Raw genomic sequence first — 16,636 nt, forward strand, 5'->3', positions numbered from 1 at the left:
TTTGTCTCAGACCACTATATCGGTCATACACAAACCGTGGGTTGGTCATGCATATCACTCTGCTTTCTTCTCCTTCCAGGGGGGTGAGTGTTCTGGTGCATAGGTCACTACCGTTTATATGTCATTCGTCCTGTACAGACGTTAGTGGGCGATTTGTATGTCTCCATTGTACTTGTTACCATTGGTCTTTTGGTTGCGGTGTACATTCCACCGCCGTATAAGGCCTCATGCACACAACCGTATTTTGTTTCCGTGTCCGATCCGTTTTTTTTTTTTGCGGATAGGATGCGGACCCATTCATTTCAATGGGTCCGCAAAAAACACGGACCGCACACAGTGTGCTCTCCGTATCTCCGTTCCGTTGCTCCGCAAAAAAAATAGTGCATGTCCTATTTTTTTTTTTCTAGTTTGCGGACAAGGATAGGCATTATTACAATGGATCCGCAAAAAAAACTGATGCCATACTGAACGTCATTAGTTTTTTTTTGCGGACCGCAAAACACATACGGTCGTGTGCATGTAGCCTAATAGTGAGGTGATAAAAGAAATTATGAGATATGTTGAGGAATTACCGCACTGTCCAATACTATTAATAGGAGACTTTAACACCTGTCCCTCTGTGGCTGATGGATAGGGGTGGGATGTCAGATGTGGGTAGATACTCTAATTTCGCCAAAGTGCTGCGGGAGCTGGATCTACATGATATGTGGCGGGTGAGAAATCCTACCACCCGGCAGTTCTCCTATTATTCTAGCTCTCATCATTCATTATCTAGAATTGACTTGGCCATAGGCACTCCTGAGGTACTGTCGCTGGTGACTGACATTAAATACTTACCTAGAAGTCTTTCCGACCACTCCCCGATTTATGTAGAACTGCAACTGGGCTTCAGACTCCCCCCTGGGGTTGGTGCTTGGAAGCTTAATCCTTTCTAGTTACAGCTAGTAGATGGGGAGGGTGGAATTGGGGAGGAAATGAGAGAATTTTTTACCCAGAACGTGGGTTTGGCGCCCTTGGGGGTAGTATGGGATACATGCAAAGCATTTGTTAGGGGTTTGTACATCCAAAAGATTAGTCGACATAAATCTAAAACTAGGGACACTCGGAAAAAGTTGCAGGCTCTGGTAGTGGAGGCGGAGGAGAGGTATGTGTGTCACCCTAATAGGACTAATGAGGAATCCCTGATGGCAGCACAGGAGGGGTTGAGGCAACATTTTCTGCGAGCGGCGGATCACCGCAGGTTTTTCTCGCCCATATTCCTTGGGGGACACAGGAAACCATGGGTATAGCTCTGCTCCCTAGGAGGCGTGACACTAAGTGAAAGCTGTAAGCCCCTCCTCCATCAGCTATACCCTTCAGCCTGGAGAGAGAGACTACCAGTTTTTGCTTAGTGTCCAAGGAGGCAAGACACTCCCTGCTTAGGCAGGGTTGTTTTCCTATAATTTTTTATTTTTTGCGTTATTTGTTGTTTTTAATTCGGTTTTTCTCTACTTACAGGGACAACAGAGGCGCACTAGACCCCTCTGTTTTCTCCCAGGGTTGAGTCGCGCCAGTGCCGGTAATACCGCACTGCCGCCTCCCCCACAGAAGACAAGATGGACCAGGGCAGCCTCGGGCAGCTGAAGGGGCGACCCTGCTGGATGGATTGAGGGCGAAGACAGCGTATGGTGAGAGTGGCTGCTCCAGCCTCCCCTTCCCTCCCTCCCACCGCTGCTACATCTCTCCGTGGTGTCCATCAACCCCCCCCCCTCCCCCATGGGCATATCGGGGCCGGCAACTTTACCGGCCATCATTTGGGGGGGACTTCGTTCTGGTGTTGCAGACCCAGGACAAGGTGGTTCTTAGGGGGGTGATTACCTCTTTAACGGCAGGGCAGTCAGGGGGACGGCTGTATGCAGGAGTCGTCACATTCAGGCGCGGCGGGGGCCGCTTACTTGGCGCGAACGGCACCTTTTCATTTTGGCCGGCACTTCATCTACCTAGGGGGTTAAATCATTTTGCCGCGCGCGCGCGGCTCTGCTTCTCCTTCAGCGCGGCAAGGGGGGGGGGGGGGCGGAGCTTCCTACATGCGCTCCGCTACTTCCTGGTTCGTCGGGCTCCACATCTCAGGTGCTGCGTGGAACCCTCTCTGCTGTCCGATCCTGAAGCTATTCATCTCCGTGCCTGCCGCCTCTCCTCCACAGCCTCCCTTCAGTCTGCTGCCCTTGCTGTCTGCCGCTTGCATCATCTGGGTCTGGTAGGACTGTTAACCCCCTCCGTGCCACCAGTACTGTTGCTTGGGTGTGATCCCCGTTTTTCACCTGGGGTCTCCCACTTTAAGTGCAACTTTTTTTCCACCATGTCAGACCCTTCTGCAGCTGCCAAGCCTTGGTACCATGCCTGTACCGCTTGTAGGGAAGCCTTTCCCCGGGGGCAGTCTGATCCGCACTGTCCTGCATGCCGAGCTCCACCGCAGCCTCAGTCGCCCGCTGTGTCGCTCCCTGCTTCCTCTGACCCGCCTGACTGGGCTAGATCCCTGTCCCAGGCCGTGGAAAGCCTCACTCATGTCGTGGGCCGCCTAATAGACAGGCCGCCTACCCCGCAGGACGCCACTCTTACTGTCGCGCCCTCCGGGTCCATCGCTTCTGCCGCTGCGGCGGGTTCACCCTCTCTTAGTGACCCTTCCCGAGCTAGGCACTCTCAGAAGCGTTTTAGAGTAGAGCGAGCCTCCTCCTCGGATGCCTCCCTCTCCCCGCCACGCGTGCGCACTCAGACGGGCCTCTCCTCTCCAAAGGATTCGCTCTCTGAAGGTGAATTGGCGGTTTCAGATTTGGAAATGGACTCGGCCCTGCCGTCCAAGCTAGCCTCAGCGATGGGTCAACTCATCTCTGATATTCGTGACACCTTTAAGGTGCAAGATGACCCCCCTAGCTCTGACGCAGCTAGCGTCTCCTTTATCAGACCCAGGCAGGCCTCAAAAGTTTTTCCAATCCACTCTGATTTCTCCTCCGTGGTGTCTAAGGCTTGGGCTCGCCCGGACGCCCGTTTTGTCAACCCCAAGAAGCTGGACATTTGCTATCCTTTTCCAGCCGATGTCGTGGCCACCTGGTCGTCCCCACCCAAGGTGGACCCCCCTGTGGCCCGTTTGTCAAAGAACACGGCCATCCCTGTTCCCGACGGGTCCTCTCTTCAGTCAGCGGAGGACCGTCGCATGGAGACCCTTTCCAAGGGCATTTTTGCTGCCTCCGGTTCTGCCCTCAGACCGGTTTTTGCCTCTGCTTGGGCAGGTAAAGCAATTTCTGCTTGGGGTGCGCAGCTGGAGCAGGAGCAGGAGTTGGACTCGGACGTCCCCATCCAGGACCTACGTTCCTTGGCCCAGCTTATTATTCGGGCCGGGAATTTTGTTTGTGAGGCCTCCCTTGATGCGGGAGCCCTTATAGCACGCTCCTCCGCCCTGGCAGTTTCTGTCAGGAGGGAACTCTGGCTGAAGGTTTGGAAGGCGGACGCTGCCTCCAAACGTTCCTTGGCGGGGCTACCGTTTGCGGGTTCCCGCCTTTTCGGGGTCCGCCTAGACGAGCTTATTTCGGAGGCCACGGGTGGTAAAAGCACCCATCTTCCTCAACCCCAAGCCAGGGGCGCCCCCCGCGGACGACCTAGTGCATCTCGTTTTCGGTCCTCCCGCAGGACCTCTGGGGCTCCCCCCACAGCTGCCGCTTCAGTCCCTCCCCAGGATAAGCGTAGGAAGCCGTTTTTTCGGGCGCAGCCCTCCTGGCGCAGGCCGCAGGCTGCCCGCACACCCGCAGCAAAACAGTCCTCTGCCTGAAGGCGCGCCCCCACCCACCCGGGTGGGGGGCCGGCTCCTCCTTTTCAGGGACGTCTGGATGGCTCACGTCTCCGACGCCTGGGCTCTCGAAATTGTGTCCTCCGGATACAAAATCGAATTCGCGTCCTTCCCTCCAGATCGGTTCTTTCGCTCCCGCCCGCCGCGGGACCCGAAAAGCGCGGCTGCGTTCTCCGCGGCTGTTCAAGCCTTACTGGACAGAGGGGTGATTACCCCCGTTCCTCTAGAGGAAAGGTTCCAAGGGTTCTATTCGAACCTCTTTGTAGTTCCCAAGAAGGGAGGTTCGGTGCGGCCCATTTTGGACCTCAAAAAGCTCAACCGTTTTCTCCTCCTTCGACGGTTTCGGATGGAGTCCCTCCGTTCCGCGGTGGCTTCCCTGGAGCGGGGAGACTTCATGTCTTCCATCGATATACAGGATGCCTACCTCCATGTTCCGGTAGCCCGGTGTCACCATCGCTTCCTCCGATTCGCCGTGGGGGACCTCCACTTCCAATTTGTCGCCCTTCCCTTTGGGCTGGCAACAGCCCCCCGGGTGTTCACCAAGGTCCTGGCCCCGGTTTTGGCCTTACTCCGTTCCAGGGGTGTTTTTCTGCTACCGTACTTGGACGATATCCTCATCAAGGCTCCGTCCCTTTCTCAAGCGGTTGCCAGCGTGGATCTCACTCTAGAGACTCTGGCGAGGTTCGGTTGGGTCATCAACTTCCCCAAGTCCTCCCTTCCCCCCTCCAGACAACTGGTCTTCCTGGGAATGCTTTTAGACACAGGAGCGGCGGAGGTACGTCTTCCCTCGGAAAAACGATTGACCCTCCGCCGGGCGATTCGGGGTCTCCTTCTCCACCGTCGACCGTCCTTCCGCTTCTGCATGCGGGTCTTGGGGCAGATGGTTGCCTGCTTCGAGGCGATCCCATTTGCGCAGTTTCACTCCCGCCCTCTCCAACGGGCGATCCTCTCCTCCTGGGACAAATCGCCGCAGTCTCTGGATCATCCCTTCCATCTATCGCCTCCGGTGCGGTCATCTCTCCGCTGGTGGTTACAGTCCCCTCTTCTGGGCAGGTCCTTTCTGCCGCTCAACTGGTTGGTGGTTACAACCGATGCCAGTCTCTTGGGCTGGGGAGGCGTGTTTCCTCCCCGATCCGTCCAGGGCATTTGGTCTCCATCGGAGTCCAAACTCTCGATCAATGTCCTGGAGCTGAGAGCGGCCCTTCTGTCTCTGCGACACTGGACTCATCTGCTGAAGGGTCATCCAGTTCGTGTGCAATCGGACAACGCCACGGCCGTGGCATACATAAACCACCAGGGGGGCACTCGCAGCGCTGCAGCGATGCGGGAGGTCACCAGCATTCTCCGTTGGGCGGAAGCCCACGTCCCGGCTCTATCGGCAATTTTTATTCCAGGGGTGGACAATTGGGCGGCGGACTTCCTCAGTCGCACCACTGTCGACCCCGGCGAGTGGTCTCTTCACCCGGAGGTATTCGAGGCCATTTGCCTTCGTTGGGGCATGCCGGACGTGGACCTCATGGCCTCCAAGTTCAATCACAAGGTCCCCGCCTATCTGTCCAGGGCCAGGGATCCGGGAGCTTGCGGAGCCGACGCCCTCGTTCGTCCTTGGCGAGGCTTCGCGCGTCAGTACATATTCCCTCCCATCCCACTCCTGCCCAAAGTCCTTCGGAAGATCGCGGCGGAGGGCGTCTCGGTGATTCTGGTCGCTCCGGACTGGCCCCGCCGGTCTTGGTATGCCGACCTCATGCTGCTCCTGGCAGACGCGCCCTGGCCGCTGACCGCCAGGGAAGATCTTCTCTCTCAGGGACCGATCTTCCACCCGCGTTTAAGGTCCCTACGTTTGACGGCGTGGTTGTTGAGACCACCGTCTTGACACGTAGGGGTTTTTCTGCGGACGTCGTCCGCACCATGATCCGTGCCCGCAAGCCGTCCTCTTCTAGGATCTATTATAGGACCTGGAGGACCTATTTGGGGTTCTGTGCCGATCTGGGGATTCCTCCGCTCCGCTTTTTTCTCCCCACTGTTTTGTCCTTCCTGCAGAGCGGACTTGCCCAAGGTCTGGGTCTTAGTTCTTTGAAGGGTCAGGTGTCTGCGCTGTCCATTTTGTTTCAGCGCCCACTGGCCCCCCTTGGTCCTGTCAAGACCTTCCTTCAGGGCGTGGCTCACGCGGTTCCCCCGTACCGCCCTCCGGTACCGCCCTGGGACCTGAACCTGGTTCTCTCAGCGCTCCAGGCTTCTCCTTTCGAGCCTCTGCGGACGGTTTCCTTGCGACTTCTGTCCTGCAAGGTTATTTTCCTTGTGGCCGTCACCTCTCTTCGGAGGGTGTCCGAATTGGCTGCACTCTCCTGTCTGGAACCTTTCCTAGTGTTCCACCAGGACAAGGTGGTCCTTCGTCCGGTCCCTTCCTTCCTTCCTAAGGTGGTCTCCGCCTTTCATCTGAACCAGGACATCGTTCTCCCCTCTTTGTGTCCTTCCCCTTCCCACCCCCGGGAGAGGGAGCTTCATCGCCTGGACGTTGTCAGGGCGCTCAAGGTTTACCTGGAGGTGACCAGCTCTTTCAGGCGTACTGACTCGCTCTTTGTGGTTCCGGAGGGGTCGCACAGAGGGATGGCGGCGTCCAAAGTTACTATCGCCCGTTTGGTCAAGATGGCTGTTACTGAGGCTTATCTCGCCAAGGGCAAGGTTCCGCCCCTTGGTGTTACCGCTCACTCCACTAGAGCGGTCGGAGCTTCCTGGGCTCAGAGGAATCGGGCTTCTACGGAGCAGATTTGCAAGGCGGCCATGTGGTCCTCCTTGCACACTTTCACCAAGTTCTACAGGGTGCATACTCGTGCGTCGGCTGACGCTGCTTTAGGCCGTCTGGTGTTGCAGGCGGCAGTTGATTGATGCCTCTGGTGTTGGTCTAGTTGTTCTGGTCCCTCCCTTCTGGGACTGCTCTGGAACGTCCCATGGTTTCCTGTGTCCCCCAAGGAATATGGGCGAGAAAAGGAGACTTTTGTATTACTTACCAGTAAGGTCTCTTTCTCGCTCTTCCTTGGGGGACACAGCACCCACCCTTCATTTGGGTTTACAGTTGTGGTTCCGGCTTGGTTGCCCCCGTTGGGGCTTGACAGTTCTTTTTTCCGGTTGGTGGTTATCTTTCACTACTTGGACACGCAACTGGTAGTCTCTCTCTCCAGGCTGAAGGGTATAGCTGATGGAGGAGGGGCTTACAGCTTTCACTTAGTGTCACGCCTCCTAGGGAGCAGAGCTATACCCATGGTTTCCTGTGTCCCCCAAGGAAGAGCGAGAAAGAGACCTTACTGGTAAGTAATACAAAAGTCTCCTTTTTCTTAAACAAAAGTATTTTGAGGCGGGAGAAAGTTCCGGGAAGCTACTGGCAAGGGTTATTAGGGCCCAGGATGGTCCATCTAGAGTTTTGTCTATTCAGAGGGCTGATGGTTCTATTGCCACGACAGACAAAGATATTTTGGCAGTATTTCATGCCTATTATGAATCCCTTTATAGGACAAAATTAGAGGTGGACTCTACAAACATAGCCACATATCTAGAAGGAATTGCGATTCTGCAACTGTCGGCGGAGAGTGTGACATATTTAGATGGCCCTTTGACTCTTGCTGAGATGGAGGTGGCGATACAATCGTTCCCAAATGGAAAAGCCCCTGGGATAGATAGGCTGCCAGAGGTTTTTTTTTTAAATATAGCGGTGTCCTGTTGCCTCACCTCCTGTCTGTTTTTAATGATTCCCTGTTAACAGGGAGCCTTCCTGCCTCTGAGGGAGGTTATGGTAGTGGTCTTGCCCAAGCCCGGTAAGGATCCCAAATTCCCTGACTCGTACAGACCGATTTCTCTGTTGACCTCTGATATTAAGATTTTAGCAAAGGTTTTAGCGAATCGGTTACTATCGGTCATTACAACTATTATTCATAGCGACCAGGTAGGATTCATGCCAGATAAGTCTACCTCGGTTAATCTAAGGAGACTTTTCCTTAATACTCAGAGGAAGGTTGACTCAGTAGGAGGACGGGCTGTCCTCTCTTTGGATGCGGCTAAGGCCTTTGATAGTGTTGAATGGAGCTATCTTTGGGAGGTGCTACGAGTCATGGGATTTGGGAAGACCTTTATCTCCTGGGTTTAGTTGCTGTACAATGGCCCCCATGGCCAGGATCTGGGCCCATGGGGGTATATCAGAGGCATTTGAAATGGGTAGGGGAACTCGTCAGGGGTGCCCGCTGTCCCCTCTTCTTTTTGCCATTGCAATTGAGCCGCTTGCTTGTATGTTGCGCACAACTGACAGGATAGTAGGATTTCCTTTGTGGGTCCCGGGAAGAGAGGGTGTCCCTGTATGCGGACGATGTGTTAATCTATGTGGGTAATGTGGAAAGATCCTTAGGTCCTATTATGTCCCTATTACAGGAGTTTGGGGATAGATCTGGATTACGAATTAATTGGGATAAGTCTATTCTTCTACCCTTGGATAACCCTGCCAGAACCCTCCTTCCCCAGTCTTGCCCGCTAGAGGTTGCGCACCAAATCAAATATCTGGGGATCCTAGTTACTGCACACCCGAATAGCTATTAGGGATCGACCGATTATCGGTTTGGCCGATATTATCGGCCGATATTGAGGATTTTGAACGTTATCGGTATCGGCATCTATTTTGCCGATATACCGATAACGTATTGGGAACACAGAACGCGCTGCTCTCAGCGCGTTCTGTGTTCCCTCCGCAGCACAGGGGAGAAGGAAGCAGTGTCTCCTCCCCCTGTGATGCTGCTGCCTCCAATGACAGGACGGAAGACAAGAGGAGGGGAGGGGCTGTGGCCGCTGCGCCACCAATGAAGATGAGTCTTTCATTAATTCAAATACAGGAGGCGGGAGCTGGCTGCAGAATCACATAGCCGGCTCCCGACCTCTATGAACGGCAGCTGCGGTCCGCGGTAGTTAACCTCTTAGGTGCCGCGGATCGCAGTTACCGCTCATAGAGGTCGGGAGCCGGCTAAGTGATTCTGCAGCCAGCTCCCGCCTCCTGTATGTGAAAGAGAGAGGTATCTTCATTGGTGGCGCAGTGCGCCCCCCCCCCCCCCCTCAAGCAGTGCGCCCCCCACCCCAATAGTAAAAACATTGGTGGCGCAGTGCGCCCCCCCCCCCCTCAAGCCCCCTAGTATTAGTCATTGGTGGCGCAGTGCGCCCCCCACCCCAATAGTAAAAACATTGGTGGCGCAGTGCGCGCCCCCCCCCCCCCCCCCCAGTTCTAATCATTGGTGGCAGTGGCCACAGGATCCCCTCTCCCCTGCTCCTCCGATCGGAGCCCCAGCAGTGTAAGCCTGGGGCTCCGATCGGTTACCATGGCAGCCAGGACGCTATTGAAGCCCTGGCTGCCATAGTCAGCTCCATGCTGCTGTGTGCACAGGGCAGCAGGGAGAGTGCGAGATCCTATTCACTCTGATAGAGATCTATCAGGGTGAATGGGACAAGGGTTCTAGTCCCTAAGGGGGCTAAAAGTTAGTAAAAAAAAAAAAAAAAAAACACAAAAATATTAAGTATAAATTAAATGAAAAAGATTTACCAAAAAAATAAAATAATACACGTTAACAATAAACATTAATTTTCAGCAGATTTGTGTAGGAAATTTTTTTTTTTTCCTCAAAAATAAAAATACCCAGAATACCGGTATAAATTATCGGCTATCGGCCTGAAAGTTGACAAATTATCGGTATCGGCCCTAAAAAATCAATATCGGTCGATCCCTAATAGCTATATTAAACTTAACATAGAATCGTTATTGAATACATTGTCTGAGAAGGTTAAAGCCTGGTGCAAACTACCGATGTCGGAAATTGGGAGGAGCAACCTCCTTAAAATGATTGTTATGCCCAAGCTTATGTATGTCCTGCATAATTCCCCGATTTGGATACCTCATAGGATATTTGTCAAAATAGATAGATTGTTTAGGGACCCATATATGGCGTCACAAAAAAGCTCGGATCCGTCTTGACACACTACAAAGAGGGAAGGAGGCGGGGGGACTTGCAATCCCAAATGCCTGGTTATATTATTTTTCAGCTCAATTGCAGCAGCTAAGAGGATGGGGGAGAAACCCTGGGGATAGTGCCTCAGCTAGATTGGTGGCCCATATCATAGGCCAGGACTCCCCAGTGACTCTATTGGAACATGGGGGGTTGGCGGATAAGATGTCAGGTCATCCAACCCTTGCAATGATACACAAGATCTGGCAAAAATGCAGGACATTGCTTGCAGTTCAAGGGTTTACGCAGGTCTCCCCTATCTGGAGGAATCCACATCTGCCCGAAGTGTTCCATTTAGAAGGGTTTATACCATGGGAGCGCAAGGGAGTGAGATTTTTGTATCCGTTACAGAGTTCGGTTATCTTTAAGTCCTTTTAACAGTTGAGAAATGAATTTGGTCTCCCGCAATCTGCCTTTTATCAATTTGTGCAATTACGCCATGCTTTCCAGAAGCGGGCACAATCGACGTCATTGAAATGTACTACGGTACCGCTGTTTCAACAGATCCTTACAAACAATTCCTCATGTGGTTTGATATCATCCATTTATAGGAATTTGTATGTAAAATCACTGAAACAAGAGGTCCTAGCAGTCAAGCATAAATGGGAGGCAGAGGTGGGGCCGATTTTGGAGGAGCAATGGAAGTCTATTTTAGCGCTAACTCCACAACTGTCGGTGTGTGAGGGACACCGTATGTCTCAGTTGTTTTTACTGCACCGTGTGTATAGGACCCCAGAAGTTTGGTTGGTTGGGAAATTTTTTGTTCATTATTTAAAAGTTAAAAAGTCTATGGGCCAGATTTATCATTCCTCTGACAGCTCACTCCACTTTAACATATGGCTAAAGTCAGTTTTAGCCAAGTCAGATTTATGATCGGCCCTTTAAGACTGTAATAAATGTGGTTTGACGGTAGCAGTTTATCCGTCAGTAAGCAGCTTTACAAAAGTCGCACATCTTGATGAAAAAGTCGCACGTTTTTATGAAAAAGTCGCATGTTCTATTAAAAAGTCTCATAAGATAAGCATGGTCCTCGCTGGAGTGAAATTGGGACTTTTTTGCGACTTTTTTGCGACTTTTTAAAAAAGTCGCAATAGTAAATTTGTCTTGCCAATCATTTGCATAAGGCAAAACGCCCATTTTCTCAAAACTGGAGTGCTTAGCGCTTGCCTTCAAAAAGTCGCAAAAAAGTCGCAAAATTTTGATTTGCGCATTTTTTTGCGACTTTTTGACTCCATAAAAGTGACTTAGCCTAATGATATATCTGGCCCTATGTATATGCCTTGTACAATTGACCATAACACACTGTAATGGCGGTCACTGTTGACCTTTATTATTGTATCGAGTATATTATATCCTTTTCATGCGCTTAATGAACAGACGGACTCTGATTATATTTGTAACCGCTTTATTACCAAGAAATTGTACAAGCATTCTTTATTCTGTGGAATATTGTTAATAAAAACTATCTGATTTAGGCTACTTTCACACTTGTGTTCGGGGTCCGCTTGTGAGTTCCGTTTGAAGGCTCTCACAAGCGGCCCTGAACGGATCCGTACTGCCCCAATGCATTCTGAGTAGATGCGGATCCGCTCAGAATGCATCAGTTTAGCACCGTTTGGCCTCCGTTCCGCTCAGCAGGTGGACACCCGAACGCAGCTTGCAGCGTTTTCGTGTCCGTCTGGCCGTGCGGAGCCAAACGGATCCATCCAGACTTACAATGCAAGTCAATGGGGAAGGATCCGTTTGACGTTGACACAATATGGTGCAATTGCAAACGGATCCGTCCCCCATTGACTTTCAATGTAAAGTCAGGAGTCCCTATTAATATACCATCAGATCGGAGTTTTCTCCAATCCGATGGTATATTCTAACTTGAAGTGTCCCCATCACCATGGGAACGCCTCTATGTTAGAATATACCATCGGATTTGAGTTAGATCATGAAACTCAGATCCGACAGTATATTCTAACACAGAAACGTTCCCATGGTGATGGGGATGCTTCAAGTTAGAATATACTAAAAGAACTGTGTACATGACTGCTGCCTGGCATTAGGGGGCAGGCCCCCCCCCCCCTTGTTTTTAACTCATTGGTGGCCAGTGCGACACCCCCCCCCCATCATTGGTGGCAGCGGAGAGTTCCGATCGGAGTCCCAGTTTAATTGCTGGGACTCCGATCGGTAACCATGGCAACCAGGGCGCTACTGCATTCCTGGCTGCCATGGTTGCGTAGCAATTTTAGAAGCATTATACTTACCTGCGATGTCTGTGACCGGCCCGGCACTCCTCCTACTGGTAAGTGAAAGGTCTGTGTGGCGCATTGCTTACAGCACAGACCTTTCACTTACCAGTAGGAGGAGCACCCGGCCGGTCACAGACATCGCAGGTAAGTATAATGCTTCTAAAATTGCTAAGTAACCATGGCAGCCAGGACTGCAGTAGCGTCCTGGTTGCTATGGTTACCGATCGGAGTCCCAGCGATTAAACTGGGACTCCGATCGGAACTCTCCGCTGCCACCAATGATGGTAGGTTGGTCATTTTAATTAGGGGGGGGGGGTGGTCTGACCCCTGCTGCCAGGCAGCAGGGGGCAGTCATGTACACATTTCTTTTAGTATATTCTAACTTGAAGCATCCCCATCACCATGGGAACGCCTCTGTGTTAGAATATACTGTCGGATCTGAGTTTTCATGAAGTGAAAAATCAGATCTGAAAAAAAGTTATGCAAACGGATCCGTTCTGAACGGATGCAAGCGTTTGCATTATAGGAGCGGATCCGTCTGTACAGACACCAGACGGATCCGCTCCGAACGCAAGTGTGAAAGTAGCCTAAAAAATATAAAAGAAAGTAGTCTTGCACACTAAAGCATAAAGGCATATAAGGTTTAGCCAGGTCAGCTCTGTTATCTTTACAATATGCATTTGTCCAGCTAGTAAACTGTGTGGCTTTATTTCAGGAACGTGCTATTAGCGGCAGTGTGATGAGCAATTATGAGGCCTTCAAACCTACAGGAGGAGCAATGGGAGATCGACTATCTGCCATGAAGGCTGCATTTCAGGTGTGGAGTGGGAAGAATGTGAGTTGCAAGCTGTTGATATCTTTAGTGTATTAACTGATCTTTTGTTGCCTTTGCAGTCACAGTACAAAAATCATTTTGTTGCTGCTAGCTTGAGCACACAGAAAACGGGAACGTCAACCATCAACTCCGGAGCTTGGACGAGTGCGGGCAGCTTAAGTTCAGTTCCCAATTCTGCACCACAGACTCAGTCATCGCCATCAGAACTATCTCCACCCACCTCCAGAGGAATGCTTGGCTTTACCAGCAGTGGAACACTTAGCAGTGTTCCAACAGCTTATCCACCCATGGTTATTCCTAGCTTACCCGCAGCCAGCCCATATAGTAGTAAAGAGGGGTCTAGTAGTAGTAGCAGTAGTAGCAGCAGCAAAGAAAGCAGTGGTGGCCGGGATAAATACAGTGAAGGAAGAGGGAGGCATGGGGATAGCCATCGGCATGGAGATGGACATCGCCATAGTGACAGAGATGGGCATCGCCATTCCGGCAGTAGCCGACACAGTGAGAGCCGTAATGGTGGTGAAGGGAGGAGAAATAGTGATGGGCGGAGGGAGAGTTCCCGGGACAGTGAAGGAAAAAGAGAGAGCTCACGAGACCGGGAAGACAGCCGGAGAGACAGCTCTGGAGACAGTCGAAGAGAAAGCCGAGATGGAGGAGAAAGCCGAAAAGAGAGCTCACGAGATGGCGACAGTCGTAAGGAGGAATCCCGAGATAATGGGAAAGGTGAAACATTTGCTGTACCAGATCCACCCAAACGCAAAAAGAGCAGATGGGACAGTTAAAGTTCCTGTTTGGAATTGGCTGGTGTTGCTTAGAGCACTACATCTTTGTTCTTGGTTTTTTTTTTTGCTTGCTTTTGGTGGACATGAAGTCCCAAACTGAATGTTAGTCAAATAAATATTCCCATCCCCTGGAATTGTCACACGCCATGAATTTGCATCATAAGAGCATTTACCAAGCTCACAAGAGGATGTCCTGTATTCCTATGCTTCTTTGTGTAGAGCAGTATATGCTGAAATTCCCAACTGTATCCCATGCTTCGTACAATACGCAAAACTTGGAGCATCTCAAGTGACAGCCATCTTCATCGATAACTGCGTGTTTAGAATGTGTTTTCTGTATATAGGTTTTAGTTTTTTTGTTGTTTTTCATGTACCGAGCTGTTCTCATTTCACACATATTGATTAAATGAAAACCAACTTTTGTTTTAATATGGTCCCTGTCCCTCCCTATGCGCCGCAGACAACTAGGAATAATCAATCTATGGTGGGATGATTCTATGGCATAAGACAACACTTTGAATCTCTAATGCCATAATTGTATTAATAGGTTATGTGTCCCATCTTTGGATATTCCAGAAATGTCTATGGGTAGGAAAACCAACACTATGGGGAGAAATAATCATTCCCACCATGCCAGTTTCTGGTGCAAAAGTCACAAATGTCGTGTTTGCGACTTTTTAAAAGCCATTGCACCTAAATCTAGGAGCAAGTGGTGTTTTTATGCCACCATCTCCACTTTCTTGAAAAGGGAGTGGGCCTGGCAAATTTAATTTTCTCTTACGCCAGTTTTTGGGTGTAACAGAAGATTAAAATCTATAGCAGTTCCGAGCTGCCGTAGATTTCAGTGTAGGCACACGTTGCTAGAGGATGTGCCTAATCGTGAAGCCTCTTCATAAATTCTGCTCATCCTCTGGCAAATGTCAGTCTAATAAATGCCTCCTTTTATTATTTTTTTATGTGCTTTCTTTCTGATGAGTCTATGGCCTGTATGGTTATAAATCTGGTACCAATGCAGTTCCATTTGGTCTAGATCAGGGATCAGCAACCTCCGGCACTCCAGCTGTTGTGAAACTACAATTCCCAGCATGCTCCATTCATTTCTATGAGAGTTCTGAGAAGAGTAGAGCAAGTATGCATGCTGGGAGTTGTAGTTTCACAACACCTGGAGTGCCGGAGGTTGCCTACCCCTGGTCTAGATGAAAAGCATTTCACAGTAATCTGTTCCTCCTCCCGTTAGTAGAAGTCTCGCTGTTTCTCTTTCCAGCTTTATAAATCTCATGTCTCACAACATTTTAAGATAACTTTGTTTATATGGTAACAGTTGCAGACTACATATACACAATAAAAGGTATATCAAGCAATAAGCCATTATGTAGCACGTGCAGAAGCTTTTCAGGAACGGTATATGTCCTTATTGCATTATCAGCAGTTCCATGTTAAGGACGTTTTGAATGTAAAAAAGCTATAGAGACAAAATAGTAAAGGGACACTTCCATCAATCCCATATTAACAGTCTATATGTGGATATTCGTTTTTTATAAAAACTTGGAAGATGTGTTTTTATTATTTATTTTTTTTGGATCGACCCATGTTTTCTACTTTCTGCCCTGGCTCTACTTTCTTTGTGTACCAGACCATCACTGTGTCCAGGGAGATCCCGCATATAGTGACCTAAATTAAAGCCTCACACATTATCCTAATTAGTTAATTATTGGAGAGCTTTTTTTGTAGGCATCTTTATCTAGGCCTATCAAAAGAACATAAGAGCTGTTATACTGTAATTCCTACAGTACTGACTACTATAATGAGAATTACCTAACAAATAACATCTTCCCCTCACATTAGTAGTAAACTGATAATAGAATACTCAGCTAAGGTCCAGTTACATAAGAAGATGGTTGGGAATGAATGTCATACATATGCTTGTTTCTATGTAAAGGTCCTGCTGATCACCCTATGTACATGCAAACATACATTCATCGGGTGAAAGCATTGTTAATGTGGACACCTAAATCATTTCTGGGCATAAGTTTGTGCTGTGTACACAGCAATCTGCTGACCAGAAACAGTGATTCTTTATTGGCACAAGCGATCGTTTCTCCACATACACAGGAGATGATTGCTGCACGAAATGCATTTCATCTCTGACGAGCAGGCAATTATCGGGAACAGTTAATTTCCGATAATTGCATGCTCAGTCGTCCTGTGTAAAGGTGTCTCTAGGAAGTAGTATTAATAATTTCTTAACTGCGAGAGGATAGTATTTCAATTTCAAAGAGTCAAAATGTGTTCTTCTGTTTTTTTTTTTTTTGTTTTTTTTTTAAACAATGGATCTTTGACGACAGATGCTTCTGTATTGCATCTGTCTGAGGCATGCGTTTAATGTATATGTTTTTTGTAAATGTTAAACGTAAGACAAAAATGTGAACCCAGCCTAAATCTGTTCTTTTTGAGTAGAGTTTTACATTGGGTCGTCTTATTAGTGATTGATGGCTTTTTATGCGTAAGTATAAAGAGATAGCTGTCAATCACTGATAAGACTGCCACTGTGTACAACTGAACTCAGAAAGAGCAGAGATTTAAATGTATAAATTACAAGTTGAGCTAAATCTTTTCTTATCAAACTGTACATTAAGCCTGCTCTATAAGGGTACTTTCACACTAGCGTTTAAGTTTTCCGGTGTAGGGGCTCAATACCGGAAAAAATGCTTCAGTTTTGTCCCCATTCATTGTCAATAGGACTGAACAGAATGGAATGCTCCAAAATGCATTCCGTTCCATTTAGTTGCGTTCCCAGACCGGAGAGCAAACCGTAACATGCTGTGGTTTGCTTTCCGTCCTGGGATGGGGAGCAAGATGGATCCGGCTTGACCCCCAATGCAAGTCAATGGGGACGGATCCGTTTTCTCTGTCAAAATCTGACACCATAGAAA

The 16,636-nt window shown here is 49.6% G+C and overlaps 1 protein-coding gene across 2 annotated transcripts in view; it reads left to right on the forward strand.

Annotated features, from left to right (window-relative positions):
- The window catches only part of DDX42 (DEAD-box helicase 42), a 41,690-nt gene that overhangs the window by 18,703 nt on the left and 6,351 nt on the right, over positions 1–16,636 (forward strand). Inside the window, exons 17-18 of one of the 2 annotated variants that reach the window (XR_005780022.1) lie at positions 12,805–12,906; positions 12,984–14,019. Coding sequence is in view for 1 of the 2 variants with exons in the window: in XM_040439043.1 (XP_040294977.1) it covers positions 12,805–12,906; positions 12,984–13,703 (822 nt within the window). In the remaining variant the exon portion in view is untranslated. Of the gene's footprint in view, positions 1–12,804; positions 12,907–12,983; positions 14,138–16,636 lie in introns of those variants that run through there. The other variant, XM_040439043.1, reaches the window with a different exon arrangement.

The sequence above is a fragment of the Bufo bufo genome, chromosome 6 (assembly GCF_905171765.1).
Source record: "Bufo bufo chromosome 6, aBufBuf1.1, whole genome shotgun sequence".
NCBI classification, from domain to species: Eukaryota; Metazoa; Chordata; class Amphibia; order Anura; family Bufonidae; genus Bufo; species Bufo bufo.